Below are 27,214 nucleotides of genomic sequence, written 5' to 3'. Positions count from 1 at the left end.
AGTACTTGAGTAGGCAAAGAAGATGGGATCCAGTGCACAAGAGGTTGATCTGAGATAGCAGAGAAGGTTCAATCATTTTAACCGCAGGAATGGCGGAAAGAATGGAAACAGAAGGAGTAAATTAGTAGATTTGGTGGTGAGAAATGAAGTTTTTCTCTTCTGATTGCTTCCATTTTCTCAGTGAAGTAAGTCAACAGCTGAGAGTGAGGAAGGGAGGAGGGAATTATGGAGGCTTAAGGATAGAAGAGATGATGTGCAACAGTCACCTTGGATCACAGGAGAGTGAGTTGATTAAGGAAATGCAATAGGATTACTGAGCACTTGAGATTTCTGGCTATAATTAAGGTGAAATCTGCAATGCATTTCCTTTTTCAGCCTCTGAAGAAGAAAATGCTTTTGCACGCCAATTTGCTCAACCTCTCTCCCCTTGATAAAATCGCATTCTAGAAAGCAAAGCAGAAAAAGCTACCTCTTCCATAAAGTCTTCTTCCTCTAGCTCTCCTAGCCCAAAGTGAATTTTCCAACCTCTCAACTCCAATATTAAGTTGTTGATGCCTCCTATAGAGCATAAATTCTATCTCACATTATGGTTAGTTGCTGTGCAAGACTGAAAGTTCCTTAAATAGAGAAACCGTTTCTTATTCACTACAGCCACAAGATGTTTCTCTCCATCCTCTCTGCCACATATAAATCTCCATGGTTCTAGGTCTTGCCCAAATATATAATTGTGTGGTATGGATGCCCTATTTCCTTACTAAACTGATATTTTCGGGAATAGGAACCTTGCTCACCTTTCCTGCTTATGTCCCTCAAATATTTTGCTCTTGAATTTTAGCTATTATTATTTTTACAGGGCTTTTAACAAAAAGAGGTTGCTTCAATTAATGTTAATTCATACATACGGTATATACCAGGATCCTTGTCCTCAAGGGGTTGACCGCTAGCGTCAAATGTCTCAGAAGAGGTGCTGACAGAGCAAGGCTTGTATGTAAATAGCACCAGAGGGTAGAGATGGGGAATGGGAGAAAGCAAACAGGGAGACAGGAATAAAATTTAGGTGGAGCAGAACAATTTCGTTTTGTCAACTTACATAAAATGATTCTATAGGGCAGTCCATGGAGCGTCCCCATTTCCAAAGAGCTGAAGATGTACAAAATAACGACAGGTCCCCAACAGTGCCCTCTTATTTATCCATGTTATCTAAGACTGTTGTTCCCCATCCGTGTTAGAATTTACTCATTCCCTTTTCTCAAAGTCTGAGCGACTCAATGGTTAAGGCTTTGGTGTGGGAAAAAAACCTCTGGCACAAAAACAACAGCAGGGGCTCGCAAATCAGGGTTCAGGGAAGCCCAGAGAGAGCCATCATTAGCAGGCCCAGGTGAGCGCGGGGCAAGAGAGCGAGCCCACCAGCCCAAGCGCCTGAGCCGCCGTTACGTAACCGGCCGCGAGAGGTTCCGGAGAGCCGGAAGCCCCGCCCGGCCCCAGGCCCCGCCCCTGCCCTAACCCGCCGCTTAGGTGTCGTGCGCAACCCTCCGGAAGATTCCGCCCTTTTCACCATTTTAGGATACAATTTTTTTTTTAAGACTTGCTGACGCCATTGCGTAGGACTGGCCCTAAAACCGTGATCTAGGAGCGCCTCTCTCAGTTGTTACTTCCGCTCTTCAAGAGAGGGGTCGGGGGCTGCCCCATTTTTCTCAGTAGGCGGCGGCGGCGGTTTGAGATGTTCGGCCTCAAGAGAAACGCAGTAATCGGACTCAACCTCTACTGTGGGGGGGCCGGATTGGGGCCGGATAGCGGCAGCGGCGCCTCCGCTCCAGGAAGGCGGCTTTTGGCTGCGGGAAAGGAGGCCACGGCCGGGCGAGAGGTAGGGGGAGGGGAAACCGGCGAGGTGATTGGCGGAAGCGCCGGCCCGAGCCCCCCGGCCACTCTCGCGCCCGACGCCCGGAGGGTCGCGCGGCCCTCGCCCATTGGCGCCGAGGGCCCCGACGTCACCGCGACCCCCGCTAGGCTGCTGTTCTTCGCGCCCACCCGCCGCGCCTCGCCGCCCGAAGAGATGGAATCCTCGGCCTCCGACGCCATCATGTCGCCCGAGGAGGAGCTGGACGGGTGCGAGCCGGAGCCTCTAGGGAAGCGGCCGGCCGTCCTGCCTTTGCTGGAGTTGGTCGGCGAGGCCAGTAACAGCCCCGGCAAGGACGGCTCACTCCCCTCGACGCCGCCCCCAGCAGAGGAGGAGGAGGACGAGTTGTACCGGCAGTCCCTGGAGATTATCTCTCGATACCTCCGGGAGCAGGCAACCGGCACCAAGGACGCGAAGCCACTGGGCAGGTCTGGGGCCGCCAGCCGGAAGGCGTTAGAGACCCTGCGACGGGTCGGGGACGGTGTGCAACGGAACCACGAGACGGCCTTCCAAGGTAAGGGGGTTATTCGCGAAGGCCGCGCTGCCTTTTTTCAGCTCTCTGGACTCACCCACCTTTGGTGGGTGGAAACCGAAACGAGTCAGTGTTGAAATGACTCTCATCCTATTTCAGAAACCAGAATATTCTGGCCGTGAGTCATTGTTTCCACCCACTTGATTCTTTTGGAAATGGCAGCTCTGCTCAAAGCCCGGAAAGGGTGGGATGTCAATTTTCAAGTGGGATCAGCCTGAGTTCTGTAGAGCCCGAATAGCGATTTCCCCCGCCGTGGGTGGGCAGGCGAATCGTGCCCTGGTTTAGACAAAAGAGGCCGTGAGAACCTGCATGCTTTTCTTTCTCTCAGGCATGCTTCGGAAACTGGACATCAAAAACGAAGACGATGTCAAATCTTTGTCTCGAGTGATGGTCCATGTTTTCAGTGACGGAGTAACAAACTGGGGCAGGATTGTGACTCTCATTTCTTTTGGTGCCTTTGTGGCCAAACACTTGAAGAGTATAAACCAAGAAAGCTGCATCGAACCATTAGCAGAAAGCATCACAGATGTTCTCGTAAGGACAAAACGAGACTGGCTAGTCAAACAAAGAGGCTGGGTAAGTTTGTTTTAAGGTTGAGGAGGGGTCTTGGAGTGAAAATGAAATGGAAGATTTTATAGAGAAAGAGGGAATAGCTAAAGGTTTTTAAGATGCACAACTCGGTTTTCAACGCCCTAACTTATGGACCTCTGGTTGCTTGATGTTGATTTACGTAGTTGGTCCTTAGAGATGGTGGTATGACTGTCTTGAATTGTTGTATCAAAAATCCTGGTTTTCTGTAGGCTGTTTTACTGGTTAAGAAATAAGAATCACCTGGGCGTGATAGCAAATACATTTTTGAGCGTGCCCCACCTCCCTTTTAATTGCATAATGTGTCTCCTATGCAGTCTGGAGGTAAATAATAATTGGTTCGTCATTGCGTTTGGGGGGGAAACCTTAGGTATTTTAATTCATGTTTTCTTTGTAAATAGTGTTTTTAAGCCACTGGAAGCCCATACTTGAAACTGCTTTTTGTTTGTTTTCTAGGATGGGTTTGTGGACTTCTTCCATGTAGAGGACCTAGAAGGCGGCATCAGAAATGTGCTGCTGGCTTTTGCAGGTGTTGCCGGAGTAGGAGCTGGTTTGGCGTATCTAATAAGATAGCCTTTTAAGTGCAATAATTGACTCTTAACCAACTCCAGCCACCAAAACCACATACGCCTGCTGTGAAATCAGATGTATTTATGAAGTTGGACTTAAAGCTGTGCAGGCCATAACCTCCAGGAGTTCTAGTCTAGCAACGGAGAAAAGCAAGCGGCAGGAGGCTTATGGCTAACAGGAATAAATACATGGGAAAAGTAGTCCCTCTTGAAGAGTCACTGTCTGAAAGAAGTTGAAAGAAGCGGAGTTCAGTTTCAGCAACAGGCAAACTTTGGGAGGCCACGGAGGAGGACTTTTAGATTTAGTGAAGACGGTAGGGTGGAGAGACTTTAATTACTTTGCCTAGAACAGGAAAGTGGCCAGTAGCCAGGCTAGTCATAGAGTTCATTAAATATGCCCACTGAATCCATTAACTTCTATAGTGTTAAAATAGAAGCACTAACAACGCCAGCGGCATGTGTAAAATGGATTTAAGCTATAAGTAATAGAACCTATGACTAGAAGCCTCAACACTGTACAACAGAGTGTGAAGGGAAGCTTTATCCTCTGTAATTAGTTTTCCTAGATGTGCTTCTTGAATAGAAAGTCTAATGCTCAGGATGTTTATACCTGTTCTACTCTGGTTTGGTTTGAGTGATTCCTAGTTTATTAGCCTAGTGTCATGGCCAAGAATACTTGACTTAAGGCTCAATTACAAATCTGGAATATGCTGTTTTTAAGACAAAAACTTGTAATCGTCTGTAAAAATTGTATATATTTTTACAGAACATCTGTTTTGAAATGTAAAGGGAGAAAAGTCTGAAATTACATTAGTTTTTTCATACCCTTTTGAAATTTACAACTTCTGTAGTTAGGAACCTGTTTCTTATAGCTTTTTCTATTCTAAATTTTGTGCTAGTCAGTTCTAGATTGTATACAGAACCAACTGATGTAATTGTATGCAACCTGGTTGTAGTACAACAATTCTGATTCATAACTATGCAGGCTTTAATTTTCCTATCTGATTTTGGTAAGTATTTCTTAAATAGCTGTTTGGGTTTTGTTTTTTGTTTTTTTTTAACCTGGGGCTGAGAAATTGAGGAATGGAAATTAATCCTTTCACTTTGTTACATGTGGGTTTTCAATAATTGAGTCAAGGTTTTAAGGATTTATTGGGGGGGCAGGGCACACGGGCTGATGACTTACAAATAATGGGCTCTGATTGGGCAACTACTCATTTGAGTTCCTTCCATTTGACTTAATTTAACTGGTGAAATTTTAACTGAGTTCATGAGCTCATCTTCAAAGCTTTTGCTAAAAGATTTTCAGCTGTTCCAAATGGGACTTATTAGGAGTATGTATAAAAAGATCACATTGGGTGGATGAGAGACATTTGATCCCTTGTTTGCTTAATAAATTGTACAATGATGGCTTGGAAAAGCAGGCTATAGTCTAACCATGGTGCTATTACTAGGCTTGCTTGTTAAATGCAGGTCTAAGCCTAGTGAGTTAATAAAACGAATACTTATTTCTTTTCTATTAATGATTCTCAAACTTTGTTTCAAATTTTTGCATTGGCATCTCTATGGACTTCAGACTTGATGTTTTATCAAACTTACCGTTTATTTCCTATCCTTCCTTGAAATATTTGCTGCTTGTTCGGCTCCCTCTACAGATATTTATAGTTCCTACAAATTTACCTTGCCATCCCTGAACTCTTACTAGCCCTTTTAGTTTTTGGCACTAGGAACCTAAGTGACCGCCCAAGGAGTCCACAGACCTTCATCCTTCTTGAATTTTATCCTTAGGAGGTGGCAGTACAATGGGTGCCGACAGTAACAGTGATGAGGTGAGAAGAAGAGTCCCTTTTCCTTGGACTAGTATCTTATTGGTTGTTGCTTAATCCTGTCTTTGGGGAGAAATTTTCAAAATCCCCTTAGGGATTTTCAGAGGAGGGGATGATAGGTGACTTTCTCTAGGTTCTTTTGCATTTGAATATGCTCACTTAAAATTATAGAAATTGATGGGCTGTTAAACCTCAGAGTTATATAAAAGCTACTAGTAAACTGAAGAAAACTTCTATAGTGGAACCAGGGTCATTTTGAAACCTTCAGCTTCTGAACATGACCTTTAGGATGTAGACTCCAGACAGAAATAGGCATGAATAAAATGACTAAGAATGTAATAAGGGAACAATTGCCCTGCCCGCCCATCTCCAAGCCTTAAGGTCATCTAGCTAGAGCTATTTTTATCTGTGTATTTATCATTCTTGATCATAAACCACTTATTTATATCATGTCTATCTCTAAGGACCTAAAAGCACTTTATATAGTTAATTAATCTTAAGATCTAGTTCAGGTGACTAAAAAGGCCTGTCTCCCCATAGCCAGTTGTGGAAATAAGCACAGAGCTGTAGATTGATGGAGTTTAGGGGCCCCACTTCCCAATTTACTAGGTGTGACTGCTGAAATGTAGATGAGAATCTTCAGTTGCTATTTTGGGTCAGAGGCTGTGAGGGCTTAGGGAGCCCAAGTGCTTTGGGGCAGGGTGGGTGATTCTGTAGGGAGAAGAGGCACATGTTTTAAGTGCTGACTAGCTGCATAGTTCAGGCAAATCCTCCAAAATGGAAAGGGAGGGGCTGCTTGGAAAGATGGCTCTCTCAGCAACTTCTGTCTGTCTGATGCTTCTCTCAGGGAAAACCCTGCAGTCCTCTAGTGTCGTCTGTGTACATTCTGTTGGGGGTGAACACCTTGGTTCTGGTTAAAACAGCTAATGCTGTTGACATCTGTGCCAGGAAGGGTTAGGACCAACTACAAACTAATGTGGGCTGTAAAATGTAGTGTGTTTCCCTAACTTCCTGTTTTTCCTGAGACGAAAATAATAAATCTTTTATTCAAATGCAAGGTGTGGTACGGGTGTTTTCTAATCAATGCCTGTTTTCCTTCCCCCTCTTAGGCAAGCATCTGAGGGAAGTCAGCTGAGCAAACAAGTATAGGTGAATTAACCAGCAAAAGCCCCATAAAGCTGATTTGCCTTAGAGCAAAGGTCAGTTCCATTCAGGATAACCTCTTCTTTCATTCAAATTAGAGCTGTTGGGCTTTTTTTAAAATATTTTTTTGGCCACACCGCATGGCATGTGGGATCTTAGTTCCCTGACCAGGGATCAAACCCGCACCCCCTGCATTGGAAGCACAGAGTCTTCACCACTGGACCAGCAGGGAAGTCCTGGGCTTTTAATTACATGTATTACTGTTGTACTTTGGAGTAGTTCAAAAGTGCAACAGTATATTTAAATACAAAAATCATAATCCCCATCCCGATTTCTTTTAGACACCAAATGTTGGTATAACTTGGGGGTAAGAGGGTTCACTACAACAGTTATTGTATCTCCCTATATCACTCAACCTTGTGAGTAAAGGAGCTAGAAGAATTAACACCCAAAGTTAAGTTTCCATAAGGTTGTTGGTACTAACCTTTCAGTACCTTTCCCCTTTCCTCCCAAAAAGGAGGTGAGAATAAGCAAGTCAATTTCAGAAGCCCTATCCTGTCTTTATTTTCAGCTACCTTGAAAGGGAGCAGAATCACCATGGAAATGTGCAAATATGAGGTTTGCATATTGGTTTTAAGCCCTGAGCACCAAATGCTAATCATGCAAACAGGATTCTGCGCTTTTCCCCCTTCAGGTTTTGTGCATTTCTGTTTGGCAGCCCCTCTTTTTCTGCAGCCTAACTACCAGAAGATGGCAGTTTTTTCTCATTACAAAGAAAGCTGTTTTGTACAAATGAACTCCCGAACAGGTGTGGAGGGAGAATGTAGCACAGGACATGAGAGCCCAAATAGTGGTCAGGGTCAAGTCCTGCTGTGCAAATACTATTGCTCCCATTGCTCTGTTGTGATGTGAAGCTATTTCTGTGGCAATATTCCTTAGTTTAACACCTTAAAAACTTGGGTCAAATGGTAACCAGTAACATGAGTCACTGGGAGTCAAAATAATCAACACTTCCCCTCATTTGACACAACCAGACTTTTTCTTTCAGTTCCTGTTTTGCGACTTTAGTGCTAGCTCTTGCTTCAGACTGTTTCAGAACATTTTTCTTAAAGCAGTTGTGACAGCTGGAGGGTTTTACAAAAGTTAAAGTGAAATAATTTGTACAACTGGTGTGTAGCACGGCTCCATCCAGATGCCCAGAGCCCAGGCCATTAATTCCTGGAGTTCAAGATGATCAGCTGAGTCTGTCTTCATTTATCCTAGTTCTTTTTGGCCCCACTTTTTCAATGATTACAGAGCTTTGTCTTCTGGAACCCTCCCACACTCTTTAAAGGCTTCTCAGTTTCAAGATTTGAAAGCTTAACTCTGTCCCTCTTCTTTAGTTTCAAAGTTGTTACAGTGTTATCTTAGTTATGTGAAGCATGTGGAAAGTTGGGAGTTGGGAATCTGCCTGCAGGCAGATGTAACAGACCTCTCAGGGATTCTGTGTTCTTTACTAATGATTCTTGTGAGGTTAAAAAAAAAAAGGGGGGGGGGGCAGGCTTTTGTTCCCACGCTATACCTGGTCTTTTCTTTTGCAGTTCCTTTCTTTACCTGCATAGCATAATAGTTCTTGACTGTTGGGAAATGTGTTTGGGCCAAGAATGCTACTCTGGATTTTACCCCTTCCAAGTATCCATTTCCATGGCTTGTCTCTGCCATTGGATTTCTGTATTCTTACCCACTTTGCCTTCTCTCCTTTTCCCCTGTTCAGGGGTTACTTTAGTTTATTAAGAATGTTTCAATACTTCAATGAACTGGGACATTTAATGAGCTCAAGGCAGCCAAATGTTTGTTGAGTCTCTTCATTTGTCCATTACCTGGCAGGGGACTGCTTACTATGCACCATGCACTTTTGGATGCTGGAGTTATGAAAAGACTAATTCTTACCCTCAACACAATCAAAAAAGACTAGGGTGGAGTGGGAGGTTGGGGTTAGCAGATGTAAGCTTTTATGTATAGAATGGAAAAAAAAAACACCAACCAGGGAACACTTGAAAGAAACATGACAACTGAATGCAGGGTGATCTTTGATTGGATCCTGGATGAAAAAAGCTATAAAGGACTTGGGAACAATTGGGAAAATTTTAATATGGGCAATATGTTAGACAGTACTGTATCAATGTTAAATTTCTTGAGTGTGTTAATTGTGGTTATATAAGAAAATGTTCTCGTTTTTAGGAAATACATCTGAAGAATTTATGCATTAACAAATCCATGGAAAGAGCAATTGTAGCACAACGTTAAAGCTCACAGTCTAATAGGAGTGATAACATAGACAAAAATAATTAGGATACAGTACACAAAATACTATAATAAAGATATAAGATGAGGTGAGACAAAGCAGGGTGACAACTTCTGGAAGTAGAAGGTGGTCAAGAAAGCTTCAAAATAAACATTTGAGGTTGGACCTTAAAATGAGTAGGAAACATGCACAAAAGCATGGAACTGGGAAAGAACCTCTGGTGGGGGGTAGGAGAAGGGGGAGATGTGTAGATAATTTTTTTTCTTCTCATTTCATCTTCCCTCCCTGCCTTCCTTCCCCTTCACCATACATGGCCAGTGAAGGTAGTATCTCTTCAGTTTCTTCCATTTAGGGCCTTATATAAAAGTATTGGAAAACACTGGTGGGAAAAAAAAAAGATGTCTCTTTGGTCTTAGAAGTCTGAATTTGGTATAAATACACACAGCTGGGTGGACTGCGTTTATTTGGGAAGTAAAGAAGATAGACTCTTGGCCGTTTCCTCTGTCTTGTTAAAGTGGTAGCCCTGAACACACACAACGTAAGGATCATAGCCATCACTGGATCCTGGTGTAGGAGCTGGCGTTGGCAGACCTGCTTTGAATAAAGTTGTCTTAAGAGCATCACCTAAGTTCGCTCACACATCTCACCAGCCATCTTCACCCACCCAAGTTCACATAGTCAGGGAAAGGAACCAGGTTTTTGAACATGGACCCGAGACTGCTCTGCTCTCTGCAGAACAATTTAATAAAGAACAGCCCCCAAAAGTTACTTAACTGGACCCTAAGATACTGAATGATGGCTCCACTCTCCCTAATCCTGTTCCCGTGGGAGACTCAATTACAGCTATTCCCGTCCTGGTTCAAAAATGAGTTTGCTCTGACTGCCCGGACTTCCCCACAGGCTGCATTCTTGCCCATGAGCTCATTGTTTTGGCTTCTGTGCTTGTATAAATCCACAGACAGGGCCCGAAGTCTCAGTCCCAGCCCCCTAGCTAGCTGGGGCTGCATTCCATTCAGAATTTCCCCACCCCCACTTGGTCTCCCCTCCCCCCACCCTCTGTGGTCACATGTGTATGTTTATTGAAGTTATTCTGGAACAAGGTGTGCTGGGAAAGAGCCAAGGAAGCAGACAAGGAAGAGAGTATTTAACCGTTGGGTTTCTACCTGAATGAGATAAGTTTTCTACTTTATTTTGATTAAGAAACGCCTTCAATTCTGTGCCCCTAAAAACAGTTCGTTTTCTAGTCTAATAGGAGGAGCTGGTTTCAGATATCTTGCTACACATTTTATAGACACCCCTGCGGGGCTGGCATGACTCAGGTGTTCAGATTTGGGGTCGGGGGGGGGGGGGGGGAGGGGTTTTCCCTAAGAAACATTGGTTTCATAAACATTTTATTCCTGAATCTCTATGCCCAGATCTTTCATGCATTCCATCCTCAGTTCACACCTCTATTCCTGAGGTTGCCTGGAGTGGTTCCCACCCATCTCTAGACCCTGAAAGCCCAGATCTAAGGCAAGGTGGGGCCCACTTAGGCTGAAGCGCTATGGGAAGGGCATTTTGCTTACTTTGTAAGGCTTTGGGTTAATACTGTATGCCCAGTGTACGCCTTTCCTGTCTCTCCTCTTCATCATACAAAAAAAAAAAAAAAACCCAAAAAACAAAACTGCAGACTGAGACTGTGGGAGGTGACTTTTTTCATTTCTCAGAAATCCTCCGTGAGGCAAAGTAGAGAAACAGAAAGAGGGAAACAACTTCGTGTCGAAATGAAGTGAGGTTGTCTGTGTGTGTGTTTTGAAATGAGGTGGCTTGTTTTCAGCTTTAAGGAACAACAGCTGTACAGAGGAGCTTGGTAATGGTGGGGGAGTGGTTGATTACCTGCTGCTTTGCCCCTTTCTCTCACTTCAAAGTTTGATAGTTGGGGTCAGGTCTGAAACAGGATAGAGGTTCTGTATCTTCCTTTCCCCCCTCATGAACCATGATGGATAGATAACGTCAGTCCATCACGGTACTATTGAGTGAAAGAAAACCTCTAATACAAAAGAAGGATTTGGTAAGCAATCCCAGAAATAGGTTATTTTAAAAAGAAATGCAGCTGCATTGCTTTTAAGTCCAGAACATAATTAACATACAACTTTGATTAAGTTTGTTCTAGGGAAAAAAACTGTGACTCAATTAGTAATATATAAGCCTATGTTTGTATGACAGTGTGTGTACCTTACACAAAGACCATGTATATTTATTTTAATTTTTTCCTGGGGCCTAAACACTGAATATATTTGAAAGGATTTTTAATTCCTTGAAACTTTGAGTTGAAAAATGAAATTTAGACAGGATTTTCCTAAAATGCAGAGAAGTCATGAAAGACATTTGAAAACAACAAAAACACTTGATCCCATCCAACTTCCAGATCACTGTGGCCCAAAGAACTGAGTATTTTGATAAAGGGTGCTCTGTGGGAATGAAATTGAATAGCAGATCAAAGGAATTAGAATTTTAAAAGTTAAAAGACTAGACTTAATTTTCTCCCCTGTAAACTGGATTTAATTGTCTTCCCCCATCTTATTATTGAGAAGATTTAAAGAGAGAATATATACAAGTGCTTTACCTTAAAGCACTAAACAAAGTGCTTTAAGGAATTTCGGGAAACGTCCCTTAAGGATTTACTCTATCAGCCATGTCCAAGCCATTGAATTCCCAGGGAGAAACCACTAAGAAGCCGATGTCAATAAATAGGATGTTGAATTAAAAGGGTCTACAGCTGTATTTTGAAGCAGAGGGGATACAAACAGGACTTTCCATGGCTGGGCATTGTGGGAGTTCAACCAGACAGAAGAAATCCCAGGGGTAAGTAAACTCCCTGCCAGCCAAATCTGCCCTATTGCCTGTTTCTGTATGGCTCAAAAGCTAAGAATGGTTTTTGCATTTTTAAATGGTTGAAAAAAGATATTTGGTGACACGTTAAAATTATATGAAATTAAGATTTCAGTGTCATAAATAAAGTTTGGTTGGAACACAGCCATGCCCATTTGTTTACAAACTGTGTAGGGCTGCTTCTGGGCTACAGCAGCAGAGTCAAGTAGTTGCAACAGAGATTCTATGCCCTGCAAAGCCGAAAATATTTACGGCTGGTCCTTAAGGGAAAAAGGTTGCCCACTCCTCTGCTAGAGCTAAAAAGGCATCTTATGATGTCATGAAAGAGGCAGGCAACCAAGAATCAATAGTAGTGAGGGGAGGGAGGAAGAGAAGAAAGAGGGGGTCTGGTTCCAGGGCAGATTAACTCTGCCCCTCCCATCAAGGGCAGGGCCTCTTGCCTTTTAGCCTAGGGATCCCAGGGACACACACAGTCTTCTTCTTATGAGTAACCCCACCCTCTCACCCCCAGTTTCTTTTCCTCCTCACTCAAAGTTCTGTAGAGCTGTCTCTTAAAAAGATTCCGGCAAGGCTCAGAGGAGTACAACACACACACAGACATCCTAACCCCAACCTGGGACATTCCTGAAATTGAACCCATCTCTCCTCTAACACTGAGGTTCTTTCCCAGGACATTCAAACACAGCTCTCTGGTGCTCGCTGAGAAAGTGCTCTGGTCTGGTTCCTAGCCATCCATCCCTACACCTCCCCTTCAGCTGGTGTGGCTGATTGGTTGCCTAGGATCTGACTGCTATGGCTCATGCATACCTTGTTTGGGACTAATTTTGCACATTTCTCCCTCCAATCCTTTCTACTTTCTGACCTCAGCCATGAAACAACCCCCTCTAGAGCTTTCCCCAATCTCCAGGGTCAAGGAGCCCAAAGTCAGATTGAAGATTTGCGCTGTCTAGTTTGGTTAACCCAAACTGTTTCTCTCTTGTTGACTGACTTAGTCTTAGGTACTTTCCTGAGGCTTTCTACTTCCTGTAGAAGGTGCCTCTCACCCTTTAAAGCTGACATCTCTTCATCACCTGCCTGTGACAGATAAGCCCCCTCCGCTCTAACTTCCTCACCCACCTAACTCCCAGAACCAGAGGTGATGGATTTGAGGGATGCGGGTCAGAGAGAGGGTGGGAATGCAGGAACCCACGCCCCCACTCCACCTCCAAACTACTGAGGTACTCTTTAGCATGACTCCCCATGCTTCAAGGAGAGGAGAGGTCTCTGATTCAGTTTACTCTGGTGGGGGAAGGGTGTTAAGTTCAAATGAAGTCTCTGTTTGTAAAACTGGGGAGAAGGGGAAACAGGAAATGAAAGAGGATCTGGTTGGAGGGAATCTGGAAGGGACCTTCTCCTTGCATTTTGTTGTCACTCTCATCCCTCTGCCCTCCTGCCGCCCTCCAGGTCTATCGAGATCCTCCCCTAAAGGGCTCCTGAGGGAGGGTGTCTTCAGGTTGAGACACTCATGCCGTAGGTCAGCAACTGGGGCCCTGTGCTCTGCTTCACTCCTAGTTAGTTAACCACAGAGGTTGAATCTGGATGAGTGAAGAGTGTGGGTCTGGTCTCCTCAGACTCACCCCTGCAGCTGTGAGCACCTGCTTGCAGGGAGGCCCCTGGTTGGGGAAGTATAGAAGCTAAATTTAGTCTGAAGGCTGAAGCTTAATTGGGTGGGTAATTACCCTGGGGAAACTGGGAGGGGGGAGGGGAGAGGAATTCTGACCCAGCTGAACTGAGACCTCACAAGTTCACCCCTAAGTCCACTGACACAGAACCACAATCCCCTTCCCCCAACAAACACCGAGAAAACGAGAAGCCCTAGCAATTTGCTGGCCTTCTGCACGCTTGATCTCTCTTGTGCACATCAAGATTGTTCCCATCACCACCCCACCCCCACCTCGATTCTCAGGGGTCCAGTTCCTCTGAGTCCTTCCCTAAATTCCACCCAGGGCACCAAACCTAGGGGCCCCTCTAGCACATCTCCCTGACCTTGGGTTGCAGCTTCCTCTCTCCCAGCCCTCCAGAGGGTTTCAGAGGTCATCAAAGAGGTATCTGGCCACACTACTCCCCTCTAAGGGGCCAGGAAAAGGGGTGCTGGGGGTCAGGTTTCCCTTCCTGAAAACTTTCACATTGACACCCCCCCCCCAATACTGACCTCAGTGACCAGAGAAAAGAATCCTTAGGGGCTGCACTGAATCCTAGCTTTAAAATGAGGTGAAAGGGGGCGACCCCCCAGATGAAAGCCCACATCCTGAGCAGTCAGAGGCTGGAGCCTATGAGGGAGCTGGGGGCTATCAGAAAGAGAAGGGAGTTACTGAAGCTGGGGGAGCCCTTAGAGGGGCTGTGGCTGCATTCCCCACCTGTGATTGGTTCTCAGGCTCAGGCCAAACTCCAAACCTGCCCGGCAACAGCCCAGAGAGGCCCAAAGAGGGAGGAGGAACTTCGGGGAAGTCAGCTGAGCAGGGGCCACCGCCCAGCGTTCAGCTTCCAGGAATCGCTGGGAGGGCCCCAGCTATTCACCACACCCCTCCCTCGGTCTCAGGGCTCCGCCTTCAGCCCTCCGTATCTACAGGGCTGGCTCAGGTCCCACTTCCTGGTCCCCCCGCGTCTCTGATCCCCTAAGGGGTTCACCAAAGAGAGGAACACATCTGATGCCTTCTCTTTACACTAAGCAGAGACACTAAGACTGGGCTTTCCTTGTACCCCCTTCCTTACTCCTCGCCCTGGACTAAAGTCAGTTTCATTTTCCTTTCCCCCCATTTTCTTTTGCCTCCTTCCTCATGCACTGTCCTCCCAAGATGTTGTCCGGAGTCTGCCTTCTCAGCCACTTCCAACCCAGGGAAAGCCTGCTTCCCAAGGCAACAGTATGATGTGAGGGAGCTGCCAGAGCAGAGAAGTCCTGTCTCCTCAGGCAACTCTGGGGTCCTCCCCAGTGTCTGGGTGTCTGGGTGTGCATGCTCAGGAAACAGCAGTCACCGAGTTCAGCTGTTTCTGCAGGCCTTTATTTACGGTCTACTCGGCCAGACTTGTAGAGGCGCAGGGATGGGGGAGGGATGCTTCTAATGGGGAGAGAAGCTCAATTCTATTGCACTTCCCCTCTTCCTAGGCATGGGGACCCCTGGGAAGTCTGGCTTCCACAAGTGGAGATCTGGACTCAGACCTCAGAATTGTAGGGGTCAGGGAGAGGATCTGTGTTATGGAAAAGGCTGCCCACTCTCACACCACCTCTAGCAAGCTATTTACCTTGAGAGTGGACATGGGCGGGGGAGGGAGGAGGGAGGAGAGTAGGGTGAGACATCTCTGAAGAATGTGTCTTTGGCAGGACATCCAGTACTGCCTTGGCTCCACCCTCGACTCCACCCCCAAGTCCCCTAGAGCCGGGCCAGGCTCCTCCTCCGGCCGTTTCTGCTGAGGGAGAGGGGTGTGGGGTGTGGGGTGTGAATCATTTCCTTTCCTCCCACCCTATAAAAAGCAATAAACCAAGAGCTTAATAGGGAAATGGGTAATAGCAGAAAGGATGAGAGGGGCAGGAAGGCAGGGCCAAAGAAAGGGAACAGGAAAAAGGAGCCCTGAAAAGGCAGCCGCCATTCAGCTCAGCCCCAGATGGGAAAAAAGTGCTACTAGATTCCAAGAGACTGTACAGAAAGACTCAGCCTACCAAGAAACCCACCATAGGCCAAGCAGTTTCTTCTTCAGCTCTGGACCCAAGCGCCCAACTCCATACCTAAACTGGGAGAAGTGGTGACCTCTAGTGGTCAATGACCAACCTGCAGGGCCTGAGGTCGGCCAGGATCCTCTCCCTCTCTGACCAAGGCTCCTGGTCTCAGGTGACTGGGGCTCACTCATTAGCCTTTCTGGACCCAAACTCTCTCCACCTGGGCTCCAAGGACCGTTCCCCTTCCCACCCTTCATTCTGATCTCACACTGCTTGCTTAGGTGGCCTGTATGGCTGGGTTCCCACGAGGACAATGAAGAGCCTGTTTCTCATTTGTCATAATCATCTTTAATAAAAAATAAATTAGTTCTGGGGCGGGAACCATTTTAGGAGGTGGGGAGCGGGAGCAGGGGCTAGGGTGTCTTATTCTAACCTTTCTCTTTTCCATCCTCTGCCCAGCTGGTCCCTGCTCTGGGGAGATAGTCTCTCTTCCTGGGGAAAAGCAGGATTGGCAATGGCTCACCCCATCCCTAGCTAACTATGAGAGGGAGGGATAGAGAGACTAAGTAAGGGGAGAAAGGGTCAGAGGACAAAAGGATGGTTTAGATGATGTGTGGCCTGAACAGGAGAAATGAGGTTTAGGACACAAAGTTGGGATTAATGGGGAGGCCAGACTCTAAGTAGCTCAGATTCCCAAAGAGTTGCAAACTTGCTTTCCTTTCAGCCTAGAAAACTCTCACGGAAACAGGCATTGTCCCCTCTCCCGGTTCCTTCTCAGTCTGTGTAACTTCTTTTTGAGAAGTGATACAGATTTATGGGCGCACACACATCCACACAGGCCCAGATACACATCTGGGGGCATATGTGCACACACACCATCACACCACCGCACAGACCCAACCACACGTCCTGACGGTTACTGTCTGTCATCTTGCCACCTTTGACCACCCTGGGGGACGTCCCTAGTGAGACCAGGACAGGCTAGAGAGCCAGAGGGTACAGAGTGGGCTGACTGACAGGTGACTGATGGTGGCATGAGAAAACCACGAGGAGAGGGCCTCCTGGGCCCATTTCAGGCGGGCTCCGGGGGAGACCGCTCCAGGACATGGGCGCAAGAGCGGCAACAGGTAGCTGTGTAGTAGGGATAGACGCAGAGCCGGGCCTGCACCACCAGGGGGCAATGTGGAGAGCTGTCCTTGCATTGATCATCTGGGGACAGAGAAGGCCGTTGGGCACAAGAAGTCACCAAGATCCATCCCGCTGGAGGTGTGTTGCCCACTCCCACTCGTCCTTCCTAATCTCCACCCACACTTCAGCTAACTCCGCTCTGCTGGGGATTGGGGAGAGGGAGCTCTTTACCTGGGCGCTGGCTGCAGGGTTGGCTGTTACAGGATCGTTTCCTGGAGGGCCGCAGGTGAGGAGGGCATCGGATGCTGAGTGTCTGGTTGGCGGTCAGGCACTGGACCTCCCTTGTCTGCATGCCCCCCTGGCAGGAGCGAGAACACTGGGGAGACCCCAGCTATCAAATCAGAACTTTGCTGTGTCCCAGGCTCCTCCTGAACCCCAGGCCTCCTCCTCCTCTGAAAGGAGTTGGGGGGCTCTCCGGGAGCATTATGAAACCCCACGTGGAGGGGGCCCACCTGTCCTCCTGGTCTAGGAAATGGGACAAGTTAAAGTGCCGCTGGCCTTAGCCTGGGGCACAGAGGGAGGTACAAGGAGGGAAGCCTCCCCTCCCCTGGAAGTCCATGCTGAGCAGGGCAAGGGTGCCAGGCACTCACCGGACTCCAGGGTGTAGAAAACCATCGGTCCTGGCAGTCCTGCCCCTGACAGGGCTGCAGGGCAGGGGGCCTGGGCAGGTGGGAACAGTTGCTAGGAGAAGTCACATTGAACTCAGTCCCCAGTTTGGACACGCAGATGATGTCTCTACGCTGCGTGCCAGAGCCACATTCTGAGGAGCACTGACGGAGAAGACGGGAAGGGAGAGCAGGATTACTCCTACCTCCCCCCAGGGAATCCCACCGACGGGCCCCCTCCCGGGCTCTCAGCTCACCTCTGCCCAGGGCCCCGTGTACCAGCACCACGTCACCTCACAGGGCCCCAAGCTGCAGGCACGCATGTCAGGGGGGCGGCTTCCTGGTGCACAGGTCTGCTCAGTGGCTCCTGCCCTTGCTTCCTCCTGGCCCTCCCCATGGGTCTCCCCACTCCCAAGGCAGACAACAGAACGTCGCTGGATTCCCGTCCCACACTCAGCTGAGCACTGTTGGGAAGCAGAGTGTGAAGGGAGGCTGGAGTGACAAGTAGGGGAAGGGGAGGGGGCTGAGGACAGACACATCCCGGATCCGGGAGTTAGGGAATGCCCCAGGGGTACCAGCCAGATACGGGGAAACTTTGCCAGGCAGGGGTCAGGATGTCAGCGTAAGTTTTTCTCTGAGTCCCCAACATCAGCAGTGTCTAGCAGACGGCAGGTGCTTGCTCAATCAACGTTTATGCAACCGTGCTGGAAAGGCCCCGGGAGGGTGTCCTGGGTGGGGGTACCGGGGGCGTGGGGCTCGGTTGAGGGGGTGTGGGGCCCACCTTGGAGCTCCAGTCGCTGTGGAACCAGGCTGTGGTGCAGGGCCCCATGTCACAGGCCTCTCTGCTGGGGGGCCGCGGGGGGCCTGAGACGCACTCCTGCTCGCTCACTTCATCACCGTTGTTGCCGACGCAGCGGACCTGTCGGCTCCTCTGGCCGCGCCCGCACCGCACAGAGCACTGAGGGGACGGGGGGCATTCAGGCCTGGGCTTCCCGGCTGCCTCACCAGCCTCCAGCTCTGGGGCCTCTGGACCAGGATCTGCCTTCGATGCCTGGCTCAGCGGTTACAGGGCTTCGTGGGCTGAGGAGCAGGCTGAGTATGGGGCTCTGGGCCCCCAAGCCCCAGTTCTGTCTCTTCGCAGACTTACAGATGGAGGTTCTACATGAGATCTCACTTGTAAAAGTTTCTGCTGATTAGAACGGAGTTGGAAAAACCACTGCTCTAGCTCACTGGTGCCCACGCCTCCAGGATCTTCCCGCTCCAAGAGCTTCCTTGCCTGGGGCCACTCACCTGGCTCCAGGGGGAGCGGACCTCCCAGCGGCCGCAGAGGCGCAGCTGGCACGGCTGGGTGATGTTGGGCCGGGGCAGATGTCCGCAGCGCTCCAGGGGCACCGACGAGCCACCGCCCCCAAACTCCTGCCGGCAGCGCAGCTGACGGTGCTGGGTGCCGGGGCCACAGGAGCGGCTGCAGGACGTCCACTCGCCGGCCTCCCAGCTATGGGCGTGGGCAGGGAGGGGAAGGGACAGAGACACAGAGGGCAAAAACAGAGATGTGTGGGGCTGCCATGTTTGGGGAAGGGGACGACAGACTGGGGCTGGGGACCCCTCAGAGGAGAGTGGGCATATTTGGAGTCTGGGATCCCTTGTGGGGCTCAGGGTTTCCTTGTTGTCTATGGAATGTCAGCCTTTCTCACTGAATAACGTCTCTCTGAAGCCAGGAGATCTTGTGTTGAGTGCAGAGTCCAGGTGAGATCCTATGGGGGCGAGGATGTGTTTCCCCGGGGCAACCATCGTGTCCCTAGGACCCTAACCCTCCCGTGGGGTGCACTCACTACGGTGGGCACGGGGGGCCGTGGCAGGGTTCCTGGGAGGCTGGGGGCCTGGTGCCCACGGCACAGCTGCGTTCATCCAGTTCCTCTCCTGACTCACGAGAAATGCAGAGGAAGACAGGGCGCCAGACACCTGAAAGGGATAAAAGGGAAGCCAGGGGAGGCAGGATAGCTCGGCATCCAGTGTCAGTGGGGTCCCAGGCACTGAAGTCCGATTCGGCACAGAGTCAAGGTGTGGACCCACAATCCAGGCTATGGGGTCAGGAGTGCCAAGCTGGGGATCTGGGCTGAGGGTGCCAGGAATACAGGCTGGTGCGTGAAGTCTCACCTTTTCCACAGGAGGCCGAGCACTCAGAGTGTCCCACCCGTTTCCAGTATCCGGCTGGAGACCCCAGGGGTGTCCTGGGATGGGGCGGGGCGGGCATCTGGGGGATCCGCACCTGACGCTGGAGGGTGCCTGGGGTGCGGGCAGGGCGGGGTACTGAAGCAGGTGGGGGCTCTCCCCTCAAAACCTCTGCGCGGGGAGAGTCGGGTAGACAAATTAGATGCATCCCCATTGCCTCGAGCTCCCCTCAGCCTCTCCCCACCTCCTTTTAGGTCTGGGGATCAAAGTCTTACCAGGCTGGAGTTGGGGGAGACGGGGCTCTGGCGTGGGGTTCTCAAGGTTTGGAGGAGGTGAAGAGATGACATACTGGTAGAAAACACCTGGGTTTTCCTCCTGAAAGATCATCTGGGGAGAAAAAGAGAAGGTAATGAATGTTTGGGGGTGGCCAGGGGGGCATCCACTAGCCTTCTGCCCATCTTGAGACCCACAGCTTTCCCCTCAGAGGAGAGGCAGCGGGGCGGCCTCCTCCTCCAGCCCAGGCACAGGCCCCTCACTCACATAGACATCCACAGGCTGGGTCGTGGGGCCTTCCGCGGACAGACTCTCTCCCACGCCCTCCTCTCGAGGAGGACGGCTGTACCGGAAGACAGTCCCGCCAGCAGCGTAGGACCCAGGGGGATCCACAGCCCAGTTTCCATTAATGATGGACCGGCCCCCAGGGCCACGAAGTGCTGGACGTGGCAGACCAGGACATGCGAGGTTAGTCATACTGTCCTCCTCTCCCACCACTTCCCTGACAGCACAGAACCCCACATACCCCGTGCCCACGCGGGAGGGAAGAAGGGAGCCCTGACTTCCCGGGTGGCTCATTTGCCGTGCTGAATGGGGGTGTGAAGGGCAGAGCCAATAGGCCAGGAATGGAACGGGGGAGCAAGACTCGGGGAACCCAGGGACTCACCGAGGTAGTTGGAGCTGGGCCGGAGCTGGGCGATCCGGAGCCGGGAGGCTCCAGCAGGAATCAACAGGATTTTCTGATAGCCCAGAGGGCCCCCCCGGTCAGTGAGGTTCCCCGAGACGAGGCGACAGGTAGAATCATCACCCCCACAGACTCCACAGCCATCTGGACGCCTGCCCGAGCCAAGGATCCCGTCACAGCCAGGGCTCTGGGGGAAAGCGGAGTGAGGCAGGGGCTGCCAGAAGCCAGACACCACCTCCAACCCTGGCCTGGTCGTCTTGGAGCCTTCAGCTCACCGCGGGCCTTGACCTTTGCACTACAAGTGAGACTTGTAGGTTCTCTGTCAGCCCCACCATCCCCAGCCAGCCTTTGGGAAGCTTGGATGGGCTTAAGGGGGTCTTTCTTGCAGTTCGACTCTTGACTCTGCTCAGCCCTGCTTGGCAGGTAAGAACTTTCCTCTCTGCAACCTGAGTCTGGTGTTTTGCCATTGTGATGATGAGCAAGGAGACTCTGTGTGTGTGCCTGTAGCAGTTATTAACACTGCCTCTCTCCCCATATGCGCACCCCGTCCCCCCTCACCAGACAGTGTCCGGCCACACAGATGTCTGGGGCTCCAGGCTGACACAGGGTCCCGTCCTGGACCTTTTCGGTGTGACGGACATAGAAGCGGAAGCCACGGGGACGGCAGTTCAGTTCACAGCGCTGGGAACCCTGAACTAAGAGACAGGGTAGAAGGGTGGTTAGCTGGGGTCCCTGGCAGGAGGTTAACTGAGAAAGAACCCAGGGCCCTGAGAGCGGCTTGGCTTGCCTTATATTAGCAATAGGGCATCCTGAGGTTGCCGAGGTCACTGTGGATGAAGGGAACACGACAATTCTGTACTCTGAAAGGTCAGTTTGAGGGTCACACAAAAGTTGGGTCAGATCAATTGAGGTCACTAAGACCAGAAAAGGGGTTGTGAGCTCTGAGAGAGGACAGATACGTGAAACTATGATTATGTGAGTTCAGAGCTCATGAGGGCTTGTGTCAAGGTGACACAGGCTGAAAATCAAACGGATGGATGGTAACTTGGGAGAAAGTGATACAACACTGTCCAGGATCCATGGGGTACCTCCACCAAGCTGTCACCACTGGACAGGATCTCTCTGACCATACCCTGCTCATGTCACATCCATCCCACCTCCTGGGTTGGGCTTCTTCCCAGAGGAGACCAGCCAAAGGGCACCTCTGGACACATCCCTCCTCCTAGCCTGACCCCTCTGCTGACCATACACTGCCATCTGACAGCTAGGGCTCTGTCCGAAACCCCCAGCCCTTTCTGGGCCTGTTCTGTCTCTTCACCCCAGCACTGGGAAATAAGGAAGACAATATGACACAGGAGAAATACAAGAGCCTACAGAGAAGAAAAAGAGGGGCTGAGTGTCTCCCTCCCCATCATCCCCCAATCTCCAGCCCCCCTGTCCAGGGAGTGGGCTAGAAACCTCACCTTCTGTGAAGGGCTCCCACTGGTACAGCTGACCCATGAACTCCTGGGAGTCAAAGGCTGCACACTGCAGGGCCCGGGGGTCTGGCTGCTCAGGGGGGCAGGGCTGAGGTGGGGGATACAGAGGAGTCAAAGCTGGGGAGGAAAATGGGGGTGTGGGTCAGGGCTGGATTGGGGAGGTAGGGAGGCAGGTCAGATCTATGGAAGAGCTCCAAGGTCCCTACCCTGAAGAGGTCAGATGCCAAGGCCCTTCTCCCTCAGGTCCAGATCTGACAGGCTGAGGACCCAGGCTCAGGGTCAGGGAAGCAGAATTGGAAGTCTGGGAGGGGTCCAAGAAGGAACTCACCGCTTGGCTGCAGGCTCTCAGCTGCTCACTCTCCCCAGAACATCTTGGGACAGGGCTACTGGGAGCAAAGAGGCTCCAGAGGGGGCTGGAATGGGGGCCAGCACTCAGCAGAGGCAGCCAGCCATCTGGGTAGTGAGGGACAGACTCCGTGAGGGACCCGTGAAGATTCCCCCCAGGTCTCCAGTGCTCCCGGCTTTGCTGGCCTCGGCTCCGAGGGACAGAAAGGAAAGGATTAGGGTGTCTCTCTGCCAGCCGGGGACCGGCCCAACCCTGGGAACTTGGCCTTCTTGGCTGAGGGGACATGTGAAAGGAGCTACCTTCTCCTGGGGATGGAGGGAACAAGGAGGGCTCTGTGCCAGAGGCCTGGGCTCTGGGGTGGGGCCGTGTGAGGGCAGGCCTGGTTCTAGAGGGCATCTCTGTCTGAGCAGCTTCGGGGCTTGGGGGTTCTCCTGGGGGGGACAGGGTGTGGGCAGACGGTTCAGTAGGAGGGAGTTCAGTTTGCAGGGTGTGGTTTGCAGAAGATGGCTCTGTTCTTGGAGTCAGGGATGGAAGATCTGAGGTCTTCGAGAGCTCAGAGCTGGGTGGTCTCCTGGGGTGCCTGCGGTTCCGATGGAGCGGCAAAGCAAAGGGCACTCTCCCATAACCGAACATTCCTGGCTTGATGGGGTCTCGAACCCGGGACCTGAGAAAGTGTTGCAGACGTGGGGTCACAGCGCTGGCTACCTCGGAGCCTGCCTCCCCAGGCGACTCCCTAGCACCAAAGATAAGCCTTTATAAATGCTGGATCCTTTGCTCCCCCTTCCTTCATCCCTAGCTCCGCCCCTTGCCTAAGGCCCCGCCTCTTCCCTCAAAGCCCCACCCCTCACCTCCTGGCTCCTTCAATCTCCTGGGCCTCCTCTCTCCCTAAATGAGAAGCAGGACCTCGAAGGGGGCCACCTCTTCCCCGAGGTGGTGGCCTGTACAGGGGAAGGGTTTCTCGGGAAGTATGAGGTCTGGTGCCTTGACCCCGGGGGAGCAGGGCTTCTGGATGTCTTGGGGGCCGGGGTGGGAGGGGCAGGCCCTGGTGGAGTTGAGCTGTAGCGAGCTGACACGTCCGGCTCCTGCGCTGCACCCCAACCCCGCAGGGCTGGGAGCAAGAGGCCCACTGGTCCCAAGGACCCCAGACACCCTCAGGGCCCTGGTTCTCCTCGGGAGGTGTCTGAAGAGAGTGCCCAGACAACACCTGTGTAGACAAAAAGTTCAGCCAAAATTAGAATGATTTTCGAGGGAACTGTACAGAATATCTAGTCCAACGCTGGAGGCTTGGGGCAGTAGTGACTGGCCCAAGGTCACATTCAGTAGCAGAGGTGGGACTTGAAGTGATTTGGCAAGGAGTTAGGGAGTTGGGGAGGCTGGGAGGCTGGGAGGGCCAAGTGTGAGAGAAAGGGGCCGCGGCTTATCAGAGGCTGCGGGAAATGCAGACGCGGCCTGGAGACTGTGGGAAGCGGGGAGGCAGGGAGAGGAAAGGATCGTAGTCTCTGGTCCCTGGCTCACCTCCTGATCCAGGCAGAGCTGAGGGAGGAACAGAAGCAGCATCAGACACAACCGGGACCTGCAAACCAAAGGCAGGAGTGAAGGTGTCAGCCGGGAGCCGGAGGAGGTGTTACGACACCGCCCTCAGCCCAAGGAGGCTCCGCACATCCTGATACCAACTGCTCAGAAATCAGAAGTTGCTCATCACTTCCCCCAGCCCCTCCCAGAGAGCTCCTTTCCCTCACTTCCAGAGACCCAGCCATCCCTCCTCCAGGGCCGCCCCACCTCTTACCTGCCCGCCCACTTCTCCATCGCTCCTCCCTTGATGGCCCCGGGGCCAGGGAGGAGGGGACCGGAAATAAACTCTACTCCGGCATCTGGGCGTGGGGTGGGGGATGCGCTCTGCAGGGACCGAAGCCTGGTCCAGTCTCCAGAAAGCTGGGGGTTGGGAGGGATGACTCCTCAGAAGGACATCTCAGAGTGAGAATGGATGGGTGAAGACTGGCCCACCCCTTTATGATCCTAAGGGAGGGAGGGAGAAGGCACACTGCCCTTGTCCATCCTCCCAGGCTGGAGGGGTGGCGGTCTGCCCTCAGCCTCCCAACTCAGGCTCAGTCCCCCTCCTCAGCTGCAGGAACTTCTCAGCTCCTCCATGTCCTAACTAGGAACTGTCTCTAGGCCAGCTCAGGCACACGCATCTTTCTTAAGATGGTTTTCACCTGGCTCCCCCTCCTGCCCTCCCAGAGGTCCTGGAAAGCTGAGGAGGGAGGCTCAATGAGGATTTACCAGACACCCCCTCTGAGCTGCTGACTGGAAGCCCCTTGGGCTTTCCGTTTCCTACCTGACTCCCAGCTTTCTCTTCCCTTCTTAGCTAATAAAGCTCCTTCTGGAACACTCAGGCACATCTCTGCCTGCCTCAAACACTTTCCAGTCAAGGGATAAACTAAATGGGCTGATGGTTTAATCTCTAGAGAAGCAGGTGATTTTTCCCACTGAGATTTAACCTCCCTCTAGGGGCCAGCATCCAGCATTAGATCAATGAGGCCTTACTTCAGGCAAGACTCTGATGGGCTAGGGAAACCTGGGAAGGGGATATGCAGCTAGAGATGCCGTTGCTCCCCAGTCATGCACGGTCTACCTTCTGAAGAGCCAGGAAGTCCCTCCTGAAGTCTAAACTTGATCCTTGGGGAAGTGGAGCTTGGAACCTTCCCCTGGTCTAAGCCTGACTCTCCCATCGCTCCCCCTTGCCCTCCAGCCCCTTCCTGCTCACAGTGAGCCCTTCCCACCCCCACTCCTCATGCTGCTCGGAGTTCTGCTTTCCAGGAAAAAAAAAAATGTTTCTGTTGGATCCAAAAGGCACCCGGGAGAGGAATCCAAGGAGCTAATGCCGAGGTGGGCCAGCTCAGGGGCAGGAAAATGACAGAGGGAAGGGCAGGAATGTGCTTGGGGGTAGTAACTCTCAGCCCCACTTCCCTCCCTGAGACCCCAGGACTTGGGAGGTTAAGGGAGGGATCACAGTGGTTGAGCCTGAGCTGCAGGGTCTCCTCAGCTGCTTGGGGTTGGGAAGGGGGTTGCTGACGGCTGCTCCTTCCCTTGGCTGGGCTGACCACTGAGGTCAGCAGCTCCGCCCTGATGGGGGGGCGGGTAGGCGCTCCAGAGGAGGGCCAACGTTCCACCCAAAACTTCAGCTCTCTGCCTGACTCTGTTACTGGAGGTTGAAGGGAAGGAGAGATGGGGTGATGATCACTGCCGCTTCTTGCTGCCGGGTCCGGGTCCCCTCTCTACTCCCTCTCTGCCTCTGCTTCTCTCTGCTACCTCTTTCTCCATGGGTCTACCCAGTACACATAATCCTGTCCTGAGCTGGGTTTGGCTTTGGCAGTTCCCTGGAGAAGTAAGGGGTGGGGTGGCGTGAGCTCTTGGGGCCAGGGCCAGGCCTGGCTCCCTCTCTGGAAAAGTCCTACCCCACCCCCTGCATAGCTGGGCAGGGGGCCGACACTCCCCCTCCACCCCTGCAGAAACAGATACACATTTGTGGTTTTCACCCCTTCTCATGTTCCTCATCTGGTGTGTCTCACTGCCCAGGGTGAAGAAAGGAGAGGTCAGAAGTGGTCACTCTTGGGCCAGGCTGACTCTGGTCTAGACAAACCTGGGCTCCTCCCGGCCATACCTCCACACTGGCCAGTGAAGATCAAGGAAGAGAGACCTGGGCAGAACTAACCCCTTCACCCCCAGGGGACCCACCTCTGGGAAATGGGTGGTGCTGCGGGGCAGGGCACCCCACAGCAGGCTCCAGGGCTGGCTGGAGAGTCCCTATCTTGGATGAGAACTCCCTGGTCCTCCTTGGGCCCTCCACTCCTGGGTCCTGGAGGCCCATCCCAACAGGCACCTTTCCTTTCTAGTCGTCAGGCTGAGCTGGATCAAGGGCACCCACATGCGTCCCTCATAGCGTCCCTGTCCCCCAACTCCAGGACAGAAGAGAGTGGCGGGGCTGGGGGATGAGGGGAACACATCCTCCAGGAGCACCCATCTAGAGGAGGAGGGCAGGAGGCGCCGGGCGTGTGCCGGGAGGTCCTGGCTACGTTTTCCAATTTTACTCTGTAACTTCGTAGGAATTTTGGCTGATTCTCCGCCCGAGTGATGGGGGCCAGTGTTCCAAGGGATAAGAACCCCTCCCCAGGAATTCGACCCCAGGGACTTCCGAGGCTATAAAAGCTATAAGAGCTGGGGCTGGGGTCGTGGCTGGGGCGCGACCGCGGGGCGCAGGGAACAGGGACGGCGCGTGCGCGCAGGGCGGGGGGTCTAACGGGACCGGGGAGAGAGGGCGGCCGGGGCCGGGGGTCCCAGGGAAGATCTGTACCTGCTCTGCTCGGCCCCGGCGGCCCGTTAACCCCTCCGCGCCCGCGCGCTCTCTCCAGGCAGCCTTGCTCTGCGGCGGCCACTGCTGCCCCTGAGCCCGGCTCCGGACACTGCCGCCTCCGGCCGCGGCTCCGCCCTCGCCCCGCCCCCCGCTCCGCCCACCCGCCCGCCACGCGCCCAGCCCGCGCCCCGAGCCGGCCCCCGGGTCGGGGCGGCCCACCCCGAACCCCTTACCCGCCAGGGCCACCCACCCCGGGCTTCGGGCCTTGGCCACCCCAGCCCGGCACCCGCCAACGGCTCGAGGGGGCGAAGCCGAGGGGGTCCCAGCCCGCTTCGGACGGAGCCATCGCTCCCGGGCTGTCCCCAGGCCCGGCTGGAGTTCGGGACTCCCGGACCCCGGCCTCCAGACCGGCTCCGAGTGGGCGGTGCGAGCGCTGCGCCTGCCCAGGCCAGGCGGCCGCGAGTGGCGCCAAGGGGCTGGGTGGTGCCTGTACCCGAGCGGCGTGGGCGAGCCCCGGGCCCCAGATCTGGGCGTTGCTGGACCGAGATGGTCCCGCCCGACCCCAGATCCGCGTTGGTCCAGGCCCTCTCCTCCACACAGCCTCCCGTGCAAGCCCAGTCACCCCTGCCTCTCCCGAGTTGGGCTGTGAACCATGTGGTTCTGACTGCTCAGGGACCTCTATGGGCCTCGGTTTCTTCATCCATAAAATTTTACA

At 52.0% G+C, this 27,214-nt stretch overlaps 2 protein-coding genes across 8 annotated transcripts; one reads left to right on the top strand and one right to left on the bottom strand.

Moving 5' to 3' along the window:
* Nucleotides 1-1,636: 1,636 nt before the first annotated feature.
* On the top strand, nt 1,637-5,105 carry MCL1 (MCL1 apoptosis regulator, BCL2 family member). Its single transcript, XM_036834293.1, has 3 exons — nt 1,637-2,411; nt 2,758-3,005; nt 3,474-5,105. Exons 1-3 carry the CDS (start codon nt 1,721-1,723, stop codon nt 3,588-3,590), a joined length of 1,056 nt encoding a protein of 351 aa, XP_036690188.1. The 5' UTR covers nt 1,637-1,720; the 3' UTR covers nt 3,591-5,105.
* ADAMTSL4 (ADAMTS like 4) lies at nt 4,598-27,214 on the bottom strand. Of its 7 annotated transcripts, XR_005017505.1 has the most exons (19): nt 26,750-27,214; nt 23,935-24,080; nt 23,664-23,721; nt 22,997-23,352; nt 22,131-22,812; nt 21,788-21,890; nt 20,883-21,019; nt 20,307-20,511; nt 19,907-20,079; nt 19,642-19,753; nt 19,352-19,537; nt 19,027-19,156; nt 18,485-18,689; nt 17,976-18,152; nt 17,452-17,658; nt 17,180-17,359; nt 16,761-16,905; nt 10,715-16,610; nt 4,598-9,218 (listed from the first exon to the last, which is right to left on the bottom strand). XR_005017505.1 is itself a non-coding variant. In XM_036834236.1 (18 exons), the coding sequence occupies exons 1-18, from the start codon at nt 27,197-27,199 to the stop codon at nt 16,474-16,476; spliced, it is 3,789 nt and encodes a 1,262-aa protein (XP_036690131.1). In that variant the 5' UTR covers nt 27,200-27,214; the 3' UTR covers nt 4,598-16,473. The 7 variants fall into 7 exon arrangements, 6 of the variants coding, with proteins under 6 accessions (XP_036690131.1, XP_036690144.1, XP_036690157.1 ...); XM_036834236.1 differs by having other exon boundaries at nt 4,598-16,610; XM_036834249.1 differs by having other exon boundaries at nt 4,598-16,610; nt 19,352-19,480.

The sequence above is a fragment of the Balaenoptera musculus genome, chromosome 1 (assembly GCF_009873245.2).
Source record: "Balaenoptera musculus isolate JJ_BM4_2016_0621 chromosome 1, mBalMus1.pri.v3, whole genome shotgun sequence".
Lineage (NCBI taxonomy): Eukaryota > Metazoa > Chordata > Mammalia > Artiodactyla > Balaenopteridae > Balaenoptera > Balaenoptera musculus.
This window is presented reverse-complemented; position numbering and strand designations above follow the sequence as displayed.